This window comes from Ranitomeya variabilis, chromosome 5, assembly GCF_051348905.1.
Source record: "Ranitomeya variabilis isolate aRanVar5 chromosome 5, aRanVar5.hap1, whole genome shotgun sequence".
In the NCBI taxonomy this organism is placed as follows: domain Eukaryota; kingdom Metazoa; phylum Chordata; class Amphibia; order Anura; family Dendrobatidae; genus Ranitomeya; species Ranitomeya variabilis.
The window spans coordinates 219,928,186-219,953,850 of NC_135236.1; the positions used below are offsets into that span (position 1 = coordinate 219,928,186).

General features: G+C 43.6%; 1 protein-coding gene across 8 annotated transcripts in view; it reads left to right on the plus strand.

Annotated features, from left to right (window-relative positions):
- The window catches only part of TCF12 (transcription factor 12), a 358,827-nt gene that overhangs the window by 219,115 nt on the left and 114,047 nt on the right, over positions 1–25,665 (plus strand). For all 8 annotated transcript variants that reach the window (XM_077263810.1, XM_077263806.1, XM_077263808.1 and 5 more), the window contains exon 6: positions 4,078–4,142. In XM_077263810.1, coding sequence (XP_077119925.1) covers positions 4,078–4,142 — 65 coding nt within the window. The remainder of the gene's footprint in view (positions 1–4,077; positions 4,143–25,665) is intronic.

Below are 25,665 nucleotides of genomic sequence, written 5' to 3' on the forward strand. Positions count from 1 at the left end.
CAATCTTTTTTTTTTTTAATAAACATAACAGTGAAGACACAAATCCATTCTAGGCATATATTTCATATACACTGATCAAAAAAAGATAGGGAACACTAAAATCCCACATCCTAGATATCACTGAATGAAATTTTCCAGTTGTAACTCTTTATTCATTACATAGTGGAATGTGTTGAGAAAAATAAAGCCTAAAATTATCAATGTACATCACAACTAATATCCCGTGGAGGTCTGGAGTTGGAATGATGCTCAAAATAAAAGTGGAAAATGAAGTTACAGGCTAATTCAACTTCAGTGGAAATGCCGCAAGACAAGGAAATGATGCTCAGCAGTGTGTGTGGCCTCCACGTGCTTATATGACCTCCATACAATGCCTGGGCATGCTACTGATGAGGCGGCGGATGGTCTCCTGAGGGATCTCCTCCCAGACCTTGACTAAAGCATCCACCAACTCCTAGACAGTCTTTGGTGCAATGTGACGTTGGTGGATGGTGCTAGACATGATGTCCCAGATGGGTTAAATCGGATTCCGGTCTGGGGAACGGGCGGGCCAGTCCATAGCTTCAATGCCTTCATCTTGCAGGAACTGCTGACACACTCCAGCCACATGAGGTCTGGCATTGTCCTGCATTAGGAGGAACCCAGAGCCAACCGCACCAGCATATGGTCTCACAAGGTGTCTGAGGATCTCATCTCAGTACCTAATGGCAGTCAGGCTACCTCTGGTGAGCACGTGGAGGGCTGTGCGGCCTTCCAAAAAAAATTACTGACCCACTGCCAAACCGGTCATGCTGAAGGATGTTGCAGCCAGCAGAGCGCTCTCTACGCCGTCTGCAGGCTCTCACATCTGTCAGATGTACTCTGTGTGAAACTGCTTTCATCTGTGAAGAGCACAGGGCACCAGTGGCGAATTTGCCAATCCTGGTGTTCTGTGGCATATGCCAAGCATCCTGCACGGTGTTGGGCTGTGAGCACAACCCCCATCTGTGGAGGTCGGGCACTCAGACCATCCTCATGGAGTCTGTTTCTAACCATTTGTGCAGACACATGCGCATTTGTGGCCTTCGGGAGGTCATTTGCAGGGCTCTGGCAGTGCTCCTCCTTGCACAGAGGCTGAGGTAGCGGTCCTGCTGCTGGGTTGTTGCCCTCCTACAGCCTCCTCCACGTCTCCTGATGTACTGGCCTTTCTCCTGGTAGCACCTCCAGCCTTTGGACACTACGCTGACAGACACCGCAGACCTTCTTTCCACAGATCACATTGATGCGCCATCCTGGATGAGCTGCACTACCTGAGCCACTTGTGTGGGTTGTAGAGTCCGTCTCATGTTACCACGAGTGTGAAAGCACAAACAACATTCAAAAGTGACCAAAACATCAGCCAGAAAGCATTGGTACTAAGATGTGGTCTGTGGTCCCAACCTGCAGTACCACTCCTTTATTGAGTGTGTCTTGATAATTGCCGATAGTTTCTATCTGTTGTCTATTCCATTTGCACAACAGCATGTGAAATTGATTGTCAAACAGTGTTGCTTCCTAAGTGGACAGTTTGATTTAACAGAAGTTTAATTTACTTGAAGTTAAATTCTATTGTTTAAGTGCTCCTTTTATTTTTTTGAGCAATATACAGTCATGGCCAAAAGTATTGACACCCCTGCAATTCTGTCAGATAATACTCAGTTTCTTCCTGAAAGTGATTGCAAACACAAATTCTTCTGTATTATCTTCATTTAATTTGTCTTAAATGAAAAAACACAAAAGAGAATGAAGCAAAAAGCAAAACATTGATCATTTCACACAAAACTCCAAAAATGGGCCAGACAAAAGTATTGGCACCCTCAGCCTAATACTTGGTTGCACAACCTTTAGCCAAAATAACTGCGACCAATCACTTCCGGTAACCATCAATGAGTTTCTTACAATGCTCTGCTGGAATTTTAGACCATTCTTCTTTGGCAAACTGCTCCAGGTCCCTGATATTTGAAGGGTGCCTTCTCCAAACTGCCATTTTTAGATCTCTCCACAGGTTTTCTATGGGATTCAGGTCTGGACTCATTGCTGGCCACCTTAGAAGTCTCCAGTGCTTTCTCTCAAACCATTTTCTAGTGTTTTTTGAAGTGTGTTTTGGGTCATTGTCCTGCTGGAAGACCCATGACTAGGGTTGAGCGAAACGGGTCGGCCATTTTCAGAAGTCGCCGACTTTTGGCAAAGTCGGGTTTCATGAAACCCGACCCGACCCCTGTGTGGGGTCGGCCATGAGGTCGTCGATCTTCTGAATCTGGTATCGGAATTCCGATACCGAGTTCCGATATGTTTGCGATATCGGGAATCGGTATCGGAATCCATATTTAAGTGTAAAATAAAGAATAAAAATTAGAAATATTGATATACTCACCTCTCCGACGCAGCCCGATGTAACCGGCAGCTTCGGTACCTCAGAATGAGCGCTTGAAAGACCATTGATGACGTCACGCCTGTGATTGGTCGTGTGGCGGTCACGTGACCGCCACGCGACCAATCACAGGCCGCGACGTCCTCTAAGGTCTTTCAAGCGCTCATTCTGAGGTACCGAAGCTGCCGGTTACATCGGGCTGCGTCGGAGAGGTGAGTATATCAATATTTTTTATTTTTATTCTTTATTTTACACTTAAATATGGATCCCAGGGCCTGAAGGAGAGTTTCCTCTCCTTCAGACCCTGGGAACCATAGTATCCCATTGCACTGCATTGGGTTTCGTGTTTCGGCCGACCCCGACTTTTTTATAGGATCGGCCGATTCCACATGACTAAACTTTTGAGAAAGTCGGGTTTCATGAAACCCGACCCGATCCTATAAAAATAATTCGCTCAACCCTACCCATGATCTCTGAGGGAGACCTAGCTTTCTCACACTGGGCCCTACATTATGCTGCAAAATTTGTTGGTAGTCTTCAGACTTCATAACGCCATGCACACAGTCAAGCAGTCCAGTGCCAGAGGCAGCAAAGCAACCCCAAAACATCAGGGAACCTCCGCCATGTTTGACTGTAGGGACCGTGTTCTTTTCTTTGAATGCCTCTTTTTTTCTCCTGTAAACTCTATGTTGATGCCTTTGCCCAAAAAGCTCTACTTTTGTCTCATCTGACAGAGAACATTCTTCCAAAACGTTTTAGGCTTTTTCAGGTAAGTTTTGGCAAACTCCAGCCTGGCTTTTTTATGTCTCGGGGTAAGAAGTGGGGTCTTCCTGGGTCTCCTACCATACAATGCCTTTTCATTCAGATGCCGACGGATAGTACGGGGTTGACACTGTTGTACCCTCGGACTGCAGGGCAGCTTGAACTTGTTTGGATGTTAGTCGAGGTTCTGTATCAAACATCCACACAATCTTGCGTTGAAATCTCTTGTCAATTTTTCTTTTCCGTCCACATCTAGGGAGGTTAGCCACAGTGCCATGGGCTTTAAACTTCTTGATGACACTGCGCACAAGTAGACACAGGAACAATCAGGTCTTTGGAGATTGACTTGTAGCCTTGAGATTGCTCATGCTTCCTCACAATTTGGTTTCTCAAGTCCTCAGACAGTTCTTTGGTTTTCTTTCTTTTCTCCATGCTCAATGTGGTACACACAAGGACAGAGGTTGAGTCAACTTTAATCCATGTCAACTGGCTGCAAGTGTGATTTAGTTATTGCCAACACCTGTTAGGTGCCACAGGTAAGTTACAGGTGCTGTTAATTACGCAAATTAGAGAAGCATCACATGATTTTTCAAACGGTGCCAATACTTTTGTCCACCCCCTTTTTTATGTTTGGTGTGGAATTATATCCAATTTGGCTTTAGGACAATTCTTTTTGTGTTTTTTCATTTAAGGCAATTTAAATGAAGGTAATAATACCAAATAATTTGTGTTTGCAATCATTTTCAGGAGGAAACTGAGTATTATCTGACAGAATTGCAGGGGTGTCAATACTTTTGGTCATGACTGTATATAGGTATATTGGGGATGTGTGATTATATAATAAAATATTTTTCTCTGTTCTGCATTATGCCTGCTCTATTAAGTGGTACAGATTCAGATAAGTTATTTCTGTTTTATTATTCTAGGCAAAACCGCAGAAAGGGGTACTTTCCCAGTATATGGCCGAGATTCAGCAGTGCCTGGTTGTCAGGTAAGCGTGATGTTTTCCAGACTTCAGAGCATTTTTTTTTTTTTAAATACATTTTATAGTCCATACTTCCTCTGTGATTGGGTAATTTGATGTTTTGTAATTTTATTCCTCTTGTATGTACATAATTTTGGGGCTTAAAGGGAAACTGTCAGTAAGGTCCACCCTCCAAAGCCATCTATATGGGCATATAAGCATAAAAAGGTTGAATAAAATGATACCTGTATATTTGCCATCTGATGCCTTGTTACAGATAAATCCATGTATTTCTTAATATGTAAATGAGCTGTTAAGATCTATGAGTCTGACCCTGTTCGCCCCGAGTATCTGCCTCCAGAGCTTGTTTTAAATGAAACCAGACGTTACCAGTGTGAGACATGTTACTCAGGAGAGCAGACTGTCTGTCATTACATATCACACTAGTAATGCCATCTTTTATATAAAATAAGCTCTGGGGGCAAGTTCTCAGGGAGATCTGTGTCCCGCCTGTAGCTCTTAACAGCTCATTTACATATAAGAGAAATGTGAATTTCTCAGAAATAAAACATTAGATCACAGAAATCAAGGTATGAATTTTTTCAGCTTCCTATGACCTACATGTCCATATAGATGGCTTACACATTGCTGAATAACAAGAACTGTGGAATAGTTCATTTGATTTTATGGTTATATTGGGAAATAATTAGATTTGTGGACTCGTGCAGTATATTATTGTGGCTGTAATGTTGTTACAAGCTCTTAGTTTCTTGCTCCGGCTATATAAGTAGTTTTGAAATATACGAATCCTAGTCTATTTAGTCTGAATTATGCGATAAGAAAGGATTATTTATGGCAGACATATATCAGTTATTTTATTTGGTAGAAAATATACATAGATTTCATCTAAGTAGACTAATTCTGTTAAAGGATTTTTCATTTTATTAAAGGAATAGATGTAAACTTGCTTACCGATACATATAGTGTTCTGTCAGTATGTGTGCACTAATGTATGTTTCCCACATACCGTATATACTCGAGTATAAGCCGACCCGAGTATAAGCCGACCCCCCTAATTTTGCAACAAAAAACTGGGAAAACTCGAGTATAAGCCTAGGGTGGAAAATGCAGCAGCTACCGGTATATGTCAAAAATAAAAATAGATAAAAATAAAATTGAGACATCAGTAGGTTAAGTGTTTTTGAATATCCATATTGAATCAGGAGCCCCATATAATGCTCCATGCAGTTATGGCCCCATAGATGCCCCATATAATGCTCCATGCAGTTATGGCCCCATAGATGCCCCATATAATGCTCCATGCAATTATGGCCCAATATAATGCTCCATGCAGTTATGGCCCCATATAATGCTCCATACAGTTATGGACCCATAGATGCTCCATATAATGCTCCATGCAGTTATGGCCCCATAGATGCCCCATATAATGCTCCATGCAATTATGGCCCAATATAATGCTCCATGCAGTTATGGCCCCATATAATGCTCCATACAGTTATGGACCCATAGATGCTCCATATAATGCTCCATACAGTTATGGCCCCATAGTTGCTCCATATAATGCTCCATTCAGTTATGGCCCCATAGATGTCCCATATAATGCTCCATGCAGTTATGGCCCCATAGATGCCCCATATAATGCTCCATACAGTTATGGCCCCATAGATGCCCCATATAATGCTCCATACAGTTATGGTCCCATAGATGCCCCATATAATGCTCCATGCAGTTATGGCCCCATATAATTCTCCATGTAGTTATGGCCCCATATAATGCTCCATAAATATAGATAAGTGGTGCACTCCTCCGCAGATGATGAAAAATGGGGTGCAAAACCTAGCCAGTAAAGTAGAAAAATGGGGTGCAAAACCTAGCCAGTAAAGTAGAATACAGGAAGAAAAAGACTAGACCAATAACGGTATGCACACCCATAGAATATACAAAATATCAAAAACTTTTATTACACCTCAAAAGGACAAGTACACAAAGGCCCCATAGATGCCCCATATAATGCTCCATACAGTTATGGCCCCATAGATGCTCCATATAAGGCTTCATTCAGTTATGGCCCCATATAATGCTCCATACAGTTATGGCCCCATAGATGCTCCATATAATGCTTCATTCAGTTATGGCCCCATATAATGCTCCATACAGTTATGGCCCCATAGATGCTCCATATAATGCCCCATATAATGCTCCATGCAGTTGTTTATGGCCCCATAGACGCTCCATACAGCATTGTGCCACATGTAATGCTGCTGCAATAAAAAAAAAAAAAAAAACATACTCACCTCTCGTCGCTGCCCGCTGCTCCTCAGCGTCCCGTCTCTCCGCACTGACTGTTCAGGCAGAGGGTGGCGCGCACACTCATACGTCATCTCGCCCTCTGACCTGCACAGTCACAGCAAGTTGACGGGAAGACGGAGCTGCGCCCGGCGAATTGGAACGCGGACAGGTGAATATGAAATACTCACCTGGTTCCGGCGCTCCTGACGCTGTCCCTGCCTGTCCCATGGTACCGCAGCTTCTTCCTGTAATGAGCGGTCACCGTTACCGCTCATTACAGTAATGAATATGCGGCTCCACCTCTATGGGAGTGGAGTCCATATTCATTACTGTAATGAGTGGTACCACGTGACCGCTGAATAGAGGACGAGCTGCAGCGAGGAAAACCATGGGACAGGCTGGGACAGCGTTAGGAGCGCCAGGAGCAGGTGAGTATGCGACAGTCCTCTCTCCCCCTCACCCGCCGACACCGCCGCCGAACATGACTCGAGTATAAGCCGAGAGGGGCACTTTCAGCCCAAAAATTTGGGCTGAAAATCTCGGCTTATACTCGAGTATATACGGTATATATATTGTCAGGCTGCAATAGCATCGTACGCAGTGAAGAAGCAGTGACCCACAAATTCAAACACAAAAGTCTTTTTTAATGTGTTTCTTCACAGCATTAAAGTCCAATTCACATAAATGCATATAACTTCAGAGGATATTATCAGTGACCAGTTTACACCAGTTCAAAGCAATACTTATCATGGCTTTAGATTTGCGGTCCCTGAACAGGCCAGACTTCCCTTGTCCAGTTTCCCTGGACGACCGCACGCCATCTCAGTCTATATGTCTCCATACACGCAGCCTCATATGTTGCAGACACTACACACGCCAGCCCTCCTCTGACTAGTTCTCGTGGGTGTCCTGCATCGCTGTATCACAGTCTCTTTACAGACTCTTTACTCACACAGTCGTACACAGTTCAGGATATCCTCACCATATCCACCTGTTTGCAATCGTTGCACATGCTAGTCCTCTTTCGGGCACAGGACATCCACCTCCGGGCACAGGACTGTCCACATCCGAGACCAGTACCATGGACGACTTGCATCTCTGTGTACACTGCGGGTGCCAGGCTATTCAGCTGCCCTGGATGCTGGCCTGTGCCTCCATGCACTCTGCAGACCAGCACACACCAGACTGACACTGACGTGCACCTCGCACACCTGACCTGACACCTGATACACCCATACCCCTTACTGCAGGGCTTTTAACCCCTTCATGACCTTGGGATTTTCTGTTTTTCCGTGTCTGTTTTTCGCTCCCCTCCTTCCCAGAGCCATAACTTTTTTATTTTTCCGTCAATATGGCCATGTGAAGGCTTATTTTTTGCGTGAAGAGGTGTACTTTTGAACGACATCATTGGTTTTAGCATGTCGTGTACTAGAAAACGGGAAAAAAATTCCAAGTGCAGTGAAATTGCAAAAAAGTGCAGTACCACACTTGTTTTTTGTTTGGCTTTTTTGCTAGGTTCACTAAATGCTAAAACTGATCTACCATTATGATTCTCCAGGTTAGTACGAGTTCATAGACACCAAACATGACTAGGTTATTTTTTTATCTAAGTGGTGAAAAAAAATTCCAAACTTTGCTAAAAAAAAAAAATTTGCGCCATTTTCCGGTACTCGTAGCGTCTCCATTTTTCATGATCTGAGGGTCGGTTGAGGGCTTATTTTTTGCGTGCCGAGCTGGCGTTTTTAATGATACCATTTCGGTGCAGATACGTTCTTTTGAAAGCCCGTTATTGCATTTTAATGCAATGTCGCGGCGACCAAAAAAACGTAATTCTGGCGTTTCAAATTTTTTTCTCGCTACGCTGTTTAGCGATCAGGCTAATGCTTTTTTTTTATTGATAGATCGGGCGATTCTGAACGCGGCGATACCAAATATGTGTAGGTTTGATTTTTTTTATTGATTTATTTTGAACGGGGCGAAAGGGGGGTGATTAAACTTTTATCTTTTTTTTATTTTTGTCCCTTTTTTAACTTTTTTTTTTTTTTACTTTTGCCATGCTTCAATAGCCTCCATAGGAGGCTAGAAGCTGGCACAACGCTATCGGCTCTGCTACATAGGGGCGATGCTCAGATCGCTGCTATGTAGCTGAAATGCAGGTGTGCTATGAGCGCCGACCACAGCGTGGCGCTCACAGCTACCGGGGATCAGTAACCATAGAGGTCTCAAGGACCTCTATGGTTACTATGCAGAAGCATGGCTGACCCACGATCATGTGACGGTGCGGGGGTCAGCGATGCAATCATTTCCGGCAGGAAGCACCGGTTAAATGCCGCTGTCAGCGTTTGACAGCGGCATTTAACTAGTTAATAGGAGTGGGAGGATCGCGATTCTGCCCGCGCCTATTGCGGCACATGTCAGCTGTTCAAAACAGCTGACATGTCCCGGCTTTGATGCGGGCTCACTGCCGGAGCCCTGCATCAAAGCGGGGGTTCTGACCTCGGACGTACTATCCCGTCCGAGGTCAGAAAGGGGTTAAACACACAAACCTGTGGCCTTCAGCCACATGGAAAACATGGACCGGAAATCTGTGACTCTCATGCACACCTATGGACTTCATCCGTCTGCATGCACATTCTGGGGAGAACAAACAGCGCCCCCTAGCTGTATCAGAGGCCACAACCTCACAATATATATATGTGTGTGTGTGTATGTGTATATATATATATATATATATATATATATATATATATATATATCTTGTTAGCAAAGTTGTGATCATCTCTATATACAGTATGTGAAAATGTATTCTATTCAATGGTTTGCAAGGTCTTTGTGACTACATAGGATCTAACAGAAACCAGAATAGGATATATCTGTTTTATGAAAGGTTTACTGGTCTGTCACATCTTATCAGATCCCTAATACACAACTGTGGGTGTTATTGGTTAAAACCATCAAGATAGATTTTGTAAAGAATGTCTCAGCAGTTTATAGCCTTTATTGGAATAATCCATGGGAATACTTCAGAATATACGGTAACTGATGTTTAACTCAAAGAATCTGTGACAGATGTTTTTATAACAGTCCTTTGCTCCTTTTCACAAATTCAAAAATAATATGCTGTAGAGAGATTGATTTTCTTGCACAAAGCTAACCTCCACTCAACAAAAAGGCTATGTGCACATGTTGTGGATTTTCCTGCGGATCCGCAACGGATTTGACGCTGCGGATTCGCAGCAGTTTTCCATGCATTGTACAGTACCATGTAAACCTGTGGAAAACAAAATCTGCAGTAACCTGCGGAAAACAAAATACGTGGAAACGTAGCGTTGTTTATTCCGCAGCATGAGTAATCTGCAGCTTGTGCACATAGCCAAAGACTATAGGAATAAGGACTGGCCAACTGTTGGCCCTTACTTTATACCAGTGGGTAGTTCAAAATACAAACTCAGAAAGCAGAAATATCCAATCTCAGCCAGAGGCATACGCATCATTGCCTCCCCATCAAATTTTATCTAATCAAATAAAGACTAGTGGACAATGTATGAAGTTCTAACAAAACGAGTAACTAGTACCCATGGACCACCATATCACAAATCTCATAAAATCAATAAAGTTTATTGAAAAACAGTTTAAAAAGGATTATACAAAATACTATGTGAGTTATTTCCAAAGAGGATTAATCCATATCCCAGATACAGCAGAAATACAGTACCCAACCATGTTATTTTATTATAAGATAATATAAATAAACTAATACACAATTCCACAAAGCATCCTTTAAAGTAATAATGTATCCATAATATTCCCGGATGATGAGAATTCAGTGTAAAAAAGGGTTTTTGAAAATATTAAGAATGGATCAATGCTTACCCATGGTTTGTGTGCCACTGCCTGGGAACGCCCCGACGCGCGTTTCGCCCACGTGCTTTCTCCCCTTGAGAAAGCACGTGGGCGAAACGCGCGTCGGGGCGTTCCCAGGCAGTGGCACACAAACCATGGGTAAGCATTGATCCATTCTTAATATTTTCAAAAACCCTTTTTTACACTGAATTCTCATCATCCGGGAATATTATGGATACATTATTACCTTAAAGGATGCTTTGTGGAATTGTGTATTAGTTTATTTATATTATCTTACAATAAAATAACATGGTTGGGTACTGTATTTCTGCTGTATCTGGGATATGGATTAATCCTCTTTGGAAATAACTCACATAGTATTTTGTATAATCCTTTTTAAACTGTTTTTCAATAAACTTTATTGATTTTATGAGATTTGTGATATGGTGGTCCATGGGTACTAGTTACTCATTTTGTTATACCAGTGGGTAGTACCTGACCTGTGTAATGCTTTTGTGGCTGAATGGATGTAATTTCTCATAAACATGTCCCAAAGCAGTGGAACTTTTAACCCCTTCATAACAGAGCCCTTTTTCGTTTGTTTTTCGCTCCCCTTCATCCCAGAGCCATAACTTTATTTTTCTGTCAATGTGGCCATGGGAGTGCTTTTTTATGCCGGACAAGTTGTACTTTTGAACAGCACCATTGATTTTACCATATTGTGTATTCAAAAACAGGGAAAAATTCCAAGTGCGGTGAAATTGAAAAAAAAGTGCAATTCCACAACTGTTTTTTGGATTTTTTTTTTACTGTGTTCACCAAATGCCAAAACTGACCTGCCATTACGATTCTCCAGTTCACTACGAGTTCATTGACACATGTATAGGTTCTTTTTTTTTATTTAAGTGGTGAAAAAAAAAATCCAAAGTGTGTTAAAAAACAATTGTATCATTTTTCGAGACCCGTTTTTCGTGATCTCAGGTTGGGTGAGGGCTTATTTTTGCATGCCGAGCTGATGTTTTTAATGATACCATTTTAGTGCAAATACGATCTTTTGATCACCTGTTATTGTATTTTAATGCAGTGTTGCGGTGACTAAAAACTAAAAAACGTAATTGTGGCATTTTGACTTTTTTCTCATCACGCCGTTTAGCAATCGGGTTAATCCTTTTTGTATATTGATCGGGCGATTCTGAAAGCGGAGATACCAAATATGTGTATGTTTGATTTTTTTTTTTTACTGTTCTATTTTGAATGAGGCGAAAGGGGGGTGATTAGAACTTTTAGATTTTTTAAAAATATTTTTAAAAACTTTTTTTTTTACTTTTGGCATGCTTTAACCCCTTTCTGACCTTGGACGGGGTAGTACGTCCGAGGTCAGAAGCCCCACTTTGATGCGGTCTCCGGCGGTGAGCCCGCATCAAAGCCGGGACATGTCAGCTGTTTTGAACAGCTGACATGTGCCCGTAATAGGCGCGGGCAGAATCGCGATCTGCCCGCGCCTATTAACTAGTTAAATGCCGCTGTCAAACGCAGACAGCGGCATTTAACTACCGCTTCCGGCCGGGCGGCCGGAAATGATGGCATCGCCGACCCCCATCACATGATCGGAGGTCGGCGATGCTTCAGAATAGTAACCAAAGAGGTCCTTGAGACCTCTATGGTTACTGATCCCCGGCAGCTGTGAGCGCCACCCTGTGGTCGGCGCTCACAGCACACCTGATTTTCTGCTACATAGCAGCGAACAGCAGATCGCTCTTATGTAGCAGAGGCGATCGCGCTGTGCCTGCTTCTAGCCTCCCATGGAGGCTATTGAAGCATGGCAAAAGTAAAAAAAAAAAAAAATTAAAAAAAATATAAAAGTTTAAATCACCCCCCTTTTGCCCCAATCAAAATAAATCAATTAAAAAAATCAAACCTAAACATATTTGGTATCGCCGCGTTCAGAATTGCCCGATCTATCAATAAAAAAAAGCATTAACCTGATCGCTAAACGACGTAGCGAGAAAAAAATTTGAAACGCCAGAATTACGTTTTTTTGGTAGCCGCGACATTGCATTAAAATGCAATAACGGGCGATCAAAAGAACGGATCTGCACCAAAATGCTATCATTAAAAACGTCAGCTCGGCACGCAAAAAATAAGCCCTCAACCGACCCCAGATCATGAAAAATGGAGACGCTACAAGTATCGGAAAATGGCGCGATTTTTTTTTTTTTTTTTTTTTTTTTTTAAGCAACCTTTGGAATTTTTTTTCGCCACTTAGGTAAAAAATAACCTAGTCATGTTAGGTGTCTATGAACTCGTACTTGCATGTAGGGTAGCTGCGGAGACACCATCACGTGTTTCTCAACGCAAGCAGTGAATAGCCAGGCCTTTCCCCGGGAAGGAACAACCACGGGAAGGGCAGCATCCAATAAAGGAAAACATCCAATAAAGGAAAACCACCTATGCCAAGCATGGTATCCATCCACAGACAGCTGTTTCGGGGGTTTTGCCCCTCATCAGTGTGGAGTAGGAATCTGGCTATTAGGAGCAGTGCCTAGTAAAAAGGCTGTAAAGGCACAGATGATTGGCCTCGGGGAGACCAAAACATCCAACACCGCGGAGACACCATCACGTGTTTCTCAACGCAGTGATCCAGAACACTGCCCCCATCCCTTATGGGAAATATGCAAATGCATGTAGAGTAGCTGCGGAGACACCATCACGTGTTTCTCAACGCAAGCAGTGAATAGCCAGGCCTTTCCCCGGGAAGGAACAACCACGGGAAGGGCAGCATCCAATAAAGGAAAACATCCAATAAAGGAAAACCACCTATGCCAAGCATGGTATCCATCCACAGACAGCTGTTTCGGGGGTTTTGCCCCTCATCAGTGTGGAGTAGGAATCTGGCTGTTAGGAGCAGTGCCTAGTAAAAAGGCTGTAAAGGCACAGATGATTGGCCTCGGGGAGACCAAAACATCCAACACCGCGGAGACACCATCACGTGTTTCTCAACGCAGATTGGATGTTTTCCTTTATTGGATGCTGCCCTTCCCGTGGTTGTTCCTTCCTGGGGAAAGGCCTGGCTATTCACTGCTTGCGTTGAGAAACACGTGATGGTGTCTCCGCAGCTACTCTACATGCATTTGCATATTTCCCATAAGGGATGGGGGCAGTGTTCTGGATCACTGCGTTGAGAAACACGAGATGGTGTCTCCTCGGTGTTGGATGTTTTGGTCTCCCCGAGGCCAATCATCTGTGCCTTTACAGCCTTTTTACTAGGCACTGCTCCTAATAGCCAGATTCCTACTCCACACTGATGAGGGGCAAAAACCCCGAAACAGCTGTCTGTGGATGGATACCATGCTTGGCATAGGTGGTTTTCCTTTATTGGATGTTTTCCTTTATTGGATGCTGCCCTTCCCGTGGTTGTTCCTTCCCGGGGAAAGGCCTGGCTATTCACTGCTTGCGTTGAGAAACACGTGATGGTGTCTCCGCAGCTATCCTACATGCATTTGCATATTTCCCATAAGGGATGGGGGCAGTGTTCTGGATCACTGCGTTGACAAACACTTGATGGTGTCTCCGCGGTGTTGGATGTTTTGGTCTCCCCGAAGCCAATCATCTGTGCCTTTATGAACTCGTACTGACCTGGAGAATCATAATGGCAGGTCAGTTTTAGCATTTAGTGAACCTAGCAAAAAAGCCAACCAAAAAAACAAGGGTGGGACTGCACTTTTTTTGCATTTTCACTGCACTTGGAATTTTTTCCCCGTTTTCTAGTACACGACATGCTAAAACCAAGGATGTCGTTCAAAAGTACAACTCGTCCCGCAAAAAATAAGCCCTCTCATGGCCAAATTGACGGAAAAATAAAAAAGTTATGGCTCTGTTCAAAACAGCTGATATGTGCTCGAAAAGATGTGGGCTCACCGCCGGAGCCCACATCCAAGGGCGAGGCACGACATGCGCAGTACTAGTACAGCACATGTCGTGAAGGGGTTAAAGTTACCTGTTACCTTAAAATGCAGTCCAACCTGCAGGCATTATGTTACAGAGCAGGGAGAGCAGAGGAGATTGATATATATTTTTGTGAGAAAAGATTCAGTATAACCTGTGTTCTAATCATGTAATCCTCTGCTCTGTCTGGGATTTTAGGTCCAGTGGTCGGTCCTATCAGTGACTCACTGACAGCTCCCTGAGCACATACTTAACAGATAGCTATTAGTCACTGACAGGACCGACCACTGGACCAAAAATCCCAGAAAGAGCAGAGGTTTAAATGATTAAAGGGAACCTGTCACCCCCAAAATCGAAGGTGAGCTAAGCCCACCGGCATCAGGGGCTTATCTACAGTATTCTGTCTTCACGCTCCGGCGCAGGCGTACTTTGTCTGCCCTGCTGGGCCTCTCTGACCTTTCCCGGCGCCTGCGCACTGCAGTACTTTGCTCTGCCCTCAACAGGGCAGACAAAGTACGCCTGCGCCGGAGCATGAAGACAAGAAGTGGACGTCATCGTAAGAAGATGGGAAGCCCCTGACCGGACCGCGACACCCATCGGACCGGACTGCAGCAGGAACGCCCCTAGGTGAGTATAATCTAACCTCTTTTTCTCATCTTTCAGGATACATCGGGGGCTTATCTACAGCATTACAGAATGCTGTAGATAAGCCACTGATGCCGGTGGGCTTAGCTCAACTTCGATTTTGAGGGTGACAGGTTCCCTTTAAATCACAGGTTATACTGAACCTTCTCTCACAAAGCTACATATCAGTCTCCTCAGATCCTCCTGCTCTATATCATAGTGCTTGCAGATTGGACTGTATTTTCATGGTGAGAGGTTTCCTTTAAAGTGACTCTGTCAGCACAGAATGACTGTTCAAACCAAGTACAGGTGCTCAGTGCTTCACTCCGGGGAAAATCATTTAGGCATACCTTCCCACCTGCTTGTTGTCCCTCTATCTCCACCCTTCTCTGACCCTATGAAGCCTGAGCTGTCAATCAAAGAAGAGGGGGTGGGGATAGAGGGAAAACAAGCAGGTGGGAAGGTTTATATAAATGATTGGCAGTACTTAGTTTGAACATTTATTCTGTGCTGACAGTCTCATTAAGTTCCCATGAAGAGTTTTTGTTTAGTTTTTAAAGGGAACCTGTCACCAAGTTTGGCTGATAAGAGACACGGCCATCACCTTTCAGGGCGGATATACAGCATTCTATAATGCTATATGTCTGCCCCAACCCGACCTGCAAGAGAAGAAAAATAACTTTTATTATACGGTCCGGCGCCTCCCATCTTCTTGAGATGCCTTCCTCCTGCTTGCTTCGTGTGGATGATACGTGTCCTCGGCACCGCGCTCCTGCGCAGGCATACTTCTCTGCCCTGATTGCGATGCTGTCCTCCTGCTTGCTTTGTGTGGATGACGATTCTCCACGGCACCTCGCTCCTGCGCAGGCTTACGTCTCTTCCCTTTTCAGGTGCCGGGAAAGGTCAAACAGCCCCGGCGCATGCGCACTACAGTACTTTGCTCTGCCTTTGAAAGGTTAGAGAAGTACGCCTGCGCAGGAGCGCTGTGCCGAGGAGACTGTGTGGATGATGAAGGGACACGTCATCCACACGAAGCAAGCAGGAGAATGGGGATCATAAGAAGATGGGAGGCGCCGGACCAAGACCATTGACTCCCATCGGACCGGACAGCTCCACCGGTGAGAATAAGTTGTTTTTCTTCTTTTTCAGGTCGGGCTGGGGGAAGATATACAGCATTGTAGAATGCCGGCCGGCACCCCACAACAATAGGAGATTTTTCCTATTGGTTCATTTTGATCACTGTGATAGACCCAATCACCATGATCAAAATAAAAAAAAATAGTACATCAAAGCCCCCTTTATCACCCCCTTAGCTAGGCAAATATAATAATATAAAAAAAATGTTTTTTTTCCATTCCTTGCAGTTAGGGTTGGGGATAGGGTTAGTGATAGGGTTAAGTTAGGGTTGTGGATTGAGCTAGGGTTAGGTTTGGGGCTAGGGTTAGGTTTGGGGCTACAGTTAGGGTTGGGGATAGAGCTAGGGTTAGGTTAGGGTTGGGGGTGATAGAGCTAGGGTTAGGGTTGGACTGGGGATAGGGTTGGGGGATAGAGCTGGGGGTTAGGGTTGGGGCTAGAGATAGGGTTGGGAATAGAGCTAAGTTTAGGTTTGGGATAGGGTTTGGGTAGGGGTTAGGGTTGGGGCAATAGAGCTTAGGGTTGGGTATAGGGTTGCCTGTATAGAGCTAGGGGTTGGGTTAGGGTTGGGCTGGGTATAGAGTTAGAGTTGGGGTTAAGGTGGGGGATAGAACTAAGGTTAGGGTTGGGGATAGGGTTAGGGTTGGGGATAGAGCTAGGGTTACGGTTGGGCTGGCGATAGGGTTATGGTTGAGGCTAGGGTTAGTGTTTGGAGTTACAGTTGGGGTTGTGGTGTTGGGGTTAGGGTTAATGTTGGGGTTAGGGTTGCGGTGTTAGGGTTGGGGTTAGGGTTGTGTAGTTGGAGTTACGGTTGTGGTGGTGGAATTAGGCTTGTGTTGGCACTAGGGTTACGGTTGGGGTTAGGGTTGGGATTAGGGTCAGGGGTAGGGCTGTGTTAGGGTTGGAGTTAGAATTGAGTGATTTCCACTGTTTAGGTATATCAGGGGGTCTCCAAACGCGTCATGGCCCGCCATTGATTCCAGCCAATTTTGCATTCAAAAAGTCAAACAGTGCTCCCTCCCTTCTGAGCCCTGTCATGTGCCCAAACAGTGGCTTTCCCCTACATGCAGGGTATCGGCGTACTCTGGAGAAATTGCACATTTTGTTATCCATTTTCTCCTGAAGCCCTTGTAAAAATAAAGTTTGAGTCTAAAGTAATTTTTTTGTGAAAAAAGTAAAATGTTTTTTCCTTCCACATTGCTTTAGTTCTCGTGAAGCATCTGAAGGGTTAATAAACTTCTTGAATGTGATTTTGAGCACCTTGAGGGGTGCAGTTTTTAGAATGGTGTCACTTTTGGCAATTTTCCGTTCGACTCCCCCCAAACGCACTTCAAATGTGAGGTGGTCCCTAAAAAAATGGTTTAGTAAATTTTGTTGGAAAAATGAGAAATCGCTGGTCAACTTTTAACCCTTAACTTCCTAAAAAAAAAAAAAAATTGTTTCCAAAATTGTGCTGATGTAGACATGTGGTAAATGTTATTTATTAACTACTTTGTGCGATATGACTCTGATTTAAGGGCACAAAAATTAAGTTTTAAAATTGCACAATTTTCAAAATTTTTGCCAAATTTCCATTTTTTCATAAACGTAAGTCATACCGAAGAAATTTTACCACTAACCTGAAGTACAATATGTCACGAAAAAACAGTCTCAGAATCAATGGAATCCATTGAAGCATTCCAGAATTACAACCTCATAAAGTGACAGTGATCAGAATTGTAAAAATTGGCTTGGTCATTAGGGACAAAATGTACTCTGTCACTGAGGGGTTAAAGCATGACACATCAGAAAGCGGCAAAAACTGCTGCATCAAAAACACAATAAAAATTCAAGTAAAAAGAGCACTCAAAAATGCAATGGAAAAAAATTAACCTACTGTGTGTACTCGTGTATAAGCCGAGTTTTTCAGCACTTTTTTTGTGCTGAAAATGCCCCCTTCGGCTAATACATGACTCCTTGTCCCAGAAGAAGGGGGGGGGGATGGGTTGCGGCGGAGCAGCAGGTCATAAGAGGCAGAAGACGGCTGCTGCAGCTAAAGCCTGTGCCCATTGCTAAAAAGAAATGAATATGCACTGCAGTTGCAGTGAAAATTAATTTCTCTTATAGCCCACAGTGTCAGCAGCAGTCGCTGGCTTCAAAGCAGCTGCCGTGCTCATTATAATAAATATTCATCTATCTCCACTCCTATAGGCGTGGAAAGAGGTGAATATTCATTACCTTAAAGAGCGGGGACATGTGATCACTTGGCTGCAGGAGCTGCTAGCAGCGGAGCAAGATGCTGCAAGGGCGCGAAGGGAAGGGAAGTAGGATTTTTTTTTTTTTTATGCTTTTCTCACGGCAGCCATACATACAAGGATGGGAATGAGGAACCGTGCAGCTAAGGATGGGGATGAGGAGCAATGCAGACAAGGATGGGGGATGAGGAGCCATGCAGACAAGGATGGGGGATGAGGAGCCATGCAGACAAGGATGGGGGATAAGGAGCCATGCAGACAAGGATGGGGGATAAGGAGCCATGCAGACAAGGATGGGGGATGAGGAGCCATGCAGACAAGGATGGGGGATGAGGAGCCATGCAGACAAGGATGGGGGATGAGGAGCCATGCAGACAAGGATGGGGGATGAGGAGCCATGCAGACAAGGATGGGGGATGAGGAGCCATGCAGACAAGGATGGGGGATGAGGAGCCATGCAGACAAGGATGGGGGATGAGGAGCCATGCAGGCAAGGATGGGGGATGAGGAGCCATGCAGACAAGGATGGGGGATGAGGAGCCATGCAGACAAGGATGGGGGATGAGGAGCCATGCAGACAAGGATGGGGGATGAGGAGCCATGCAGACAAGGATGGGGGATGAGGAGCCATGCAGACAAGGATGGGGGATGAGGAGCCATGCAGGCAAGGATGGGGGATGAGGAGCCATGCAGGCAAGGATGGGGGATGAGGAGCCATGCAGGCAAGGATGGGTGATGAGGAGCCATGCAGATAAGAATGAGGAGCCGTGTAGATAAGGATGGGGGATGAGGAGCCATGCAGACAAGGATGGGGATTAGGGGACAATGAATACCCGGCTTATACTCGAGTCAATAAGTTTTCCCAGTTTTTTGAGGCAAAATTAGGTGCCTTGGCTTATACTTGTAGTATATACAGTAATTTACCTAATAGTTGCAGAGATGCAGAAGGAAATTTGCAACTTCAAATAATAAAGTGGTGATTTTCCACTAGGACATACCTTCCACTAATCTTGAGAATGAAGTAGTGCATTGTCACTGGAAGGTGACATCACTTTATGAATGGTGGAGGTCAGTCTTCTGGCACCCCCTCTGATCCTTAGATCCTGATCCTATGCTTTGCTGCTCATGTGTACTAAGGAACTGTAGAATAGATGCATCCAAACCAGAGTGTTGCAGAGTGTCAGGGAGTGATACTGTGCCATGGAAAGCTGCTCTGCACAGTGGTAGCTGTAGTATAGTTTTTTTTTTTTTTCTTTAACCCGTCATTTTTTGAGCTGAGCGTCTAAAAATTTAGAAATTGTGTGCTACTAATATTTACATGTTTATGGATGCTTCCAGGGGTTGTCAGACCTTGGGCTGTGGAGTCTGTAAAACCTCCGACCACACCGCACTGGTCACTAAAGTACAGCACAGATTCATCGCCGCTAAAAGCCGAGATCCTGAGATAAGGAACAGAACAGACATTTATAGGACATTTCGTAACTTTCCCAAATTATTATAAAGACATTTACAGCACATCCTGAATTGTACTACTGCACCCAATTTATTATGTATTTTAGGAGTCTGAGTCTGGCCATTTTATACCGACTCAAACTCCATGAAGATGAACACCAACACTCCGACTCCTTCTCCACAGCCCTGATCAGAACTGCAGCTAACTCGACCACTGCTCTATTCAGAGGAATCCTATCCTTGCAACTGGGGGAAAGGAATCGGGGCCAGACTTAGTCTAACTTTTATCACCTATTTATTGGACAGATCTTGTTGTTTTGTCCCGAATATCCTTTTAGGATTTCAGCTGTCTTGTATTATTTTTCTTTCTGAACTCCCACACACTCACAGAGACTTGACTATTGTCATAGGTCCTAGGACAATGATTCAGAAAGTTTAAAACATCATTTTTTTCCATTATAGATTTACAATATAATTTAGAGCAGAGGTGTCAAACTGCATTCCTCGAGGGCCGCCAACAGGTCATGTTTTCAGGATTTCCTTGTATTGCACAGGTGATAATTTAATCACCTGCACAGAATGATTCCCGCACCTTGTGGAATGCTAAGGAAATCCTGAAAACATGACCTGTTGGCGGCCCTCGAGGAATGCAGTTTGACACCTCTGATTTAGAGCTGATCAGGAAAAATGGGGAATTATGTTGGTTTTTCCTTTTGAAGATTTTCTAATCAAACAAGAGAAGTAATACTTGCAGCAGCTTTAAGCGCTGCAGAGTTAATAGCGGGGAAGCCACATATTTCATCCTTTTACATTGTAAGGCTGTGTGCCCACGTTTTTTATGCGTTTCCAACACGTTTTTTTTGCCACAGCGGAAACGCTTAAAAAGCGCATTCCCATGCAATCCTATGGGATTCCGCAGTTGCTGTGCCCATGCTGCGGATTTTCTCGCTGCAGAATCGCATAGCGGTAAAATCCGCAGCATGTTCTTTTTCTGCGGAATCGCAGCGATTCCGCAGCCATAGGAGTGCATTAAATAGTAACATAGTTAGTAAGGCCGAAAAAAGACATTTGTCCATCCAGTTCAGCCTATATTCCATCATAATAAATCCCCAGATCTACATCCTTCTACAGAACCTAATAATTGTATGATACAATATTGTTCTGCTCCAGGAAGACATACAGGCCTCTCTTGAACCCCTCGACTGAGTTTGCCATCACCACCTCCTCTGTTCCCAGGGATGCATTGCGCAAATCACCTGAGATGACGTCGCTTTCACGTGACCGTAACGTCACAAAGGTCCTCCGCGCAAAGCATCCCTGGGAATGGAATGTACCGGGAGCACCGCTGAGGAGATCGGGGGCCGTCGGAAGGTGAGAATAACCATATTTTTTATTATTTTTAACATTCTATCTTTTACTATTGATGCTGCATATGCAGCATCAATAGTAAAAAGTTGGTCACACTTGTCACGCACTATGCTTGACAAGTGTGACCAGCCTGTCAATCACTTTTCCAAGCGATGCTTCAAATCGCTTGTAAAAGTGCAAGCATTCTGCAAGCTAAAAACGCTTGCAAAACTCTTTTGTTTTGCAGGAAAAACGTATGCGAATTCCACATGCGTTTTATCTGCGGTAGGGAGTTGCGGAAATGCTGCGGACATTTCCGCCGCATTTCTGCAACGTGGGCACATAGCCTAAGGGAAAAATTTGCACCTTATGCTGTCTTAAAGGTGCAATTTTTTTCAATTAAAGCTGTGGCTATTTTTTGCAGGATGTGTATGAATTTTCTTAATCTCATGTACTACACTTGCACTATAAAACTCAAGCACATAAGCAGTGGAAAATTCCCTGTGTTTTCATAACATAAGAATTTGGCTTAAATCAGGTTTTTATGTTAAGTGTATTCATATATTGCAATTTTCGCACTGGGACTATTTTAGACTCCTATTTATGGTAGTCTTATAAACTTTAGCAGCAGGATTATATTCCCTGATGACATCTCTAAACATTTGGTAACACAGTCTACCAATGACAATAGGCACGGTCACACCTGACCCTGCTCCCCCTCCCTTTGTTCTTTGCACAGGCACATTGGATGCTTCAGTCAGTCTGTTCATTGATGCCATTGGTCGTTTCCTGTACCATCTAGAGGTTCCCATTGCTGTACATGAGTTATATTATTACTGTGTAGTCTTAGTACTAGTACCACTAGCGAAATAGCATTAAATTAGGCACAAAGAAAAAGGTTTTTTTGCTGATTTTTTTTTTTTTTTTTTCTTTTATTATTATTATTATTATTTTAAATGGTAAAAATCCAACATTTCACTTGTCGATTTTCTGGGCATGTTTCTGTTTTATGATTTAGAAAACTTAAGCTCAGTGCAATAAAACACGATAAACGGACGTCTTGCCTGTTGTGACCTGTTTCATGCCAAGCTGAGCTAGTCGCTCATTGAATCATTCCTGTGAATGAATACTTTGAACTGCTTAGGCTACTTTCACACTTCCGTCTTTTGTCCTCCGTCGCAATCCGTTGTTATGGGCAAAAAACGGATCCTGCAGATGTGCTTGCAGGATGTGTTTTTTGCCCATAGACTTGTATTAGCGATGGATCGCGACGGATGGGCACACATCGCATCCGTCGTGCGACGGATCCGTCGTGTTTTGGCGGACTCGACGCACAAAAAAACATTCAAGGTAACGTTTTTTGTGCGACGTGTCCGCCATTTCCGACCGCGCATGCACTGCCGGAACTCCGCCCCCTCCTCCCCGCTCATCACAATGGGCAGCGGATGCGTTGTAAAACTGCATCCGCTGCCCACGTTGTGCTAAATTTTGCTCAACGTCCGTCGGGCCGACTGTTTGCAACGGTCCCGTACCGACAGAAGTGTGAAAGTAGCCTTACAGGATAAAGTTCAACCATCAAAAAGCAGCCATGGCGCATTACCATGTCTGTTATTAGACTCCTTTCAAGAACTGTATAAATTGTCTTCTGAAGAGTAATAAATGTTTGATATTGGTAGAATGTAACTTCTCCTATTATGCCAGGCCCATTTTGGGTATGCCCTTTCCTAAATGATGATCTGGTGGACAAAAGCTGGTTAGCCTGGGTCCTGCAGTTGAAGTACCCAGTGTTCAGCTGGTATGAAGCTGCAGTGGAAATTAGGTTCTACATGGCATCCCATAGAATATATCAACCATGCTACGTAGGTGCTATAGGGGCCTTCCGACATCATCTGTTGTAGATTAGAAGGATCTGGCTTTCCAATTTCAGACTGACCATTCTTTTGCTATCCAGGAGGAGTCTGGCAGTTGCTCTCTCATAGAAAACACCGGGACAAACCGAGTGCTCCTCTGTAGGGAGGACTCGAGATACATTGTTTGACTGACGGCTACTTATTATGTATGAGGAGTCTTAAGTTTGGTCAAGCTAAGTCCTCCAGAACATTGGGGTGCTGTTGCTCCTTTTTCTGGCTGAGCCGAGTGTACTGATGATGTTCATATGACCCAATAAGGACAGTTATCTTAAAATGGACTATACTTTTTCAACAATCATTGCTCTATAAGCTCAGAGACGATATAACAAAAAGAACTCTTAATTACCAACCCTGGGCTCATCACTGCCTCTCCACTGCTCCGGTCTTCGTTGTGACGATCACCAGTGATGAGCATGTAGATGTGTCACCGCCACAGCCGTTAGACAAACAACGGTGCAATGATGAAGACAGTGCTGGACCCAGGGAGGTTGAGTAGTGCACAGTTTAGTTTCTACATCTCTGTGCTACGTGTAATGAAGGTAATCCAATAATGTACATAAATCTCACACTAATGATTGTTACAGACCCAAGTATTTTGATTTGGGGCCTCTTAATTTGGGTTTTCTAGATCCCTATACCTGTCCTAAAGATGAATTCTACAGCGCTTGGTAGCAATTGTTACATTGCCAGTGATTTTTTTTTCTTTTCCCCCCAAAGAAAAATGTGGGGTTAGCTATATGCAACGCCACAGAATTAAAATGACTGAAAAGAAGAATTTTCTGTATAAATAATAAAATTTTAACTTTAGTGATCTCGATCACTCATATAATACACTGCAGTACTTCTGTTTGGAAGCTTATTATGCATGTCACAAATAACTGACAGGCATGCTATTAGATCATGTTGTAGGCAGGGTATAATGGGAGTAGTAAGATGGCAGCCATGGGAGATATTGTTGGGCCTCATAGCTGCCATACCAATCCAATGGCACTTGCGTTGTGGTGGGCTGATGGGTGACAGAGCCCCCTGGGTCTAATCATCTGGATGCCGCAGTCACTAGTGACCGGGATGTCCACTAGCGTCACACCCAGCAGTTGAAACAGAAGCCAAGTTACGGTATTAATCCCCACTTCTGCTGCTGATCTCGCGGGGGCACTTATAGCACTTACAAGATCAGCTTGACAAAAATGTACGTCACAGAACGTGAACTGATACCCGGCCTTGACGTACATTTTCCTTGCTGGTTGGGAACCAGTTAATGGTACATAGCACCTGGACCGGTCCATGATTCCTGCACACAGAATGTGACCTTAGGCTAAGGCTAAGATCACTCTAGGCATTTTTTGCAGCATTTTTTATGTCCTTTTTTAATGCAAATTTCCAGCTGCGTTTTACTGTACCGGCAAAGTCTGAGATTTCAGAAATCTCATGCACACAGGATTTTTTTCATCATGATTTTGTTCTTTACATGCTTTTTTTGCACGATGGAACATGTAAATTTTCTGCGTTTTTTCAGCATTTTTCACCCATTGAAATGAAAGGGTTGGTGAAAAAAACGGTGAAGGAATGCACCAAAATCACAGGTATCCGGTTTTGCTGCATTTTTTTTTGTGCCAAAACCTGATTCTGTAGAATAGGACTTTTTTTTTTTTTAACACTTTTTCTACATGCACAAGAAACAAATCTAGCATGCCAAAACCGCATCAAAAATGCAAGAAAAACCAAGGAAAATATGCTTTTTTTTCTGCAGCTTCTTTCCTGCCAAGAGATCGGGTTTTGCTGTAGAAAAAAAAAAAATGCTGAACAAACGCCAGTGTGAATTGACCCTAAATGTATCTTACCATACAAAATAAGTTTGACTAGAAGTTTGCCTAAGTACTGTAATATTTTTATTACAGGCTGCTTCCATTTAAGTGTGAAGACCAGGACTTGTTTTGGTTTCTTCTCCTTGGTCACTTGCCATATTAGTGAATTAGTTGCCAGTTATTTGGCTTGTAAGGGTATGTGTCCACGTTCAGGATTGCATCAGGATTTGGTCAGGATTTTACATCAGTATTTGTAAGCAAAAACCAGGAGTGGGTGATAAATGCAGAAGTGGTGCATATGTTTCTATTATACTTTTCCTCTATTTGTTCCACTCCTGGTTTTGGCTTACAAATACTGATGTAAAATACTGACCAAATCCTGATGCAATCCTGAACGTGGACACATACCCTAACTCCCATCTGACTACATTTGTGAAATGCAGACACCTCATGAAGGTCTTCATGTGCATGTTAGTAGCACAGTGTCTGCTTTGCCTTCCTAAAATGTTCTCTAACCCACTTACTTAAGCATAAAGACAGATAAATATTACATTTCCACTGAAATGTTTCTTCTTGACTAGAACTAGCCTCTGTTATTTTTTGTGAGAATTGTAGGATAGGAAAAAATTGTCGGTGGTTTAAAGGGAACCAGTCACCATGAAAACAGTCCAATATGCAGGAACCATTTTATAGAGCAGGGGGAGATGACCAGATTGATAGTTTTCTAAGAACAAATTCAGTATAATCTGAGTTTTAATCCTTTAATCCTGTGCTCGCTCTTTTTTTGTTCTAGTAGGTGGGCCGATCCGTGACTGACAGCTATCTCTGTATTCCAATTAATACAGATCAAGCTGTCAGTCGCTGATAGGACCGCCCACTGGACCGAAACCCCCAGAAAGAGCAGGGATTTCAAATAATTTGCATTGAATCTTGATCGTCATAACAA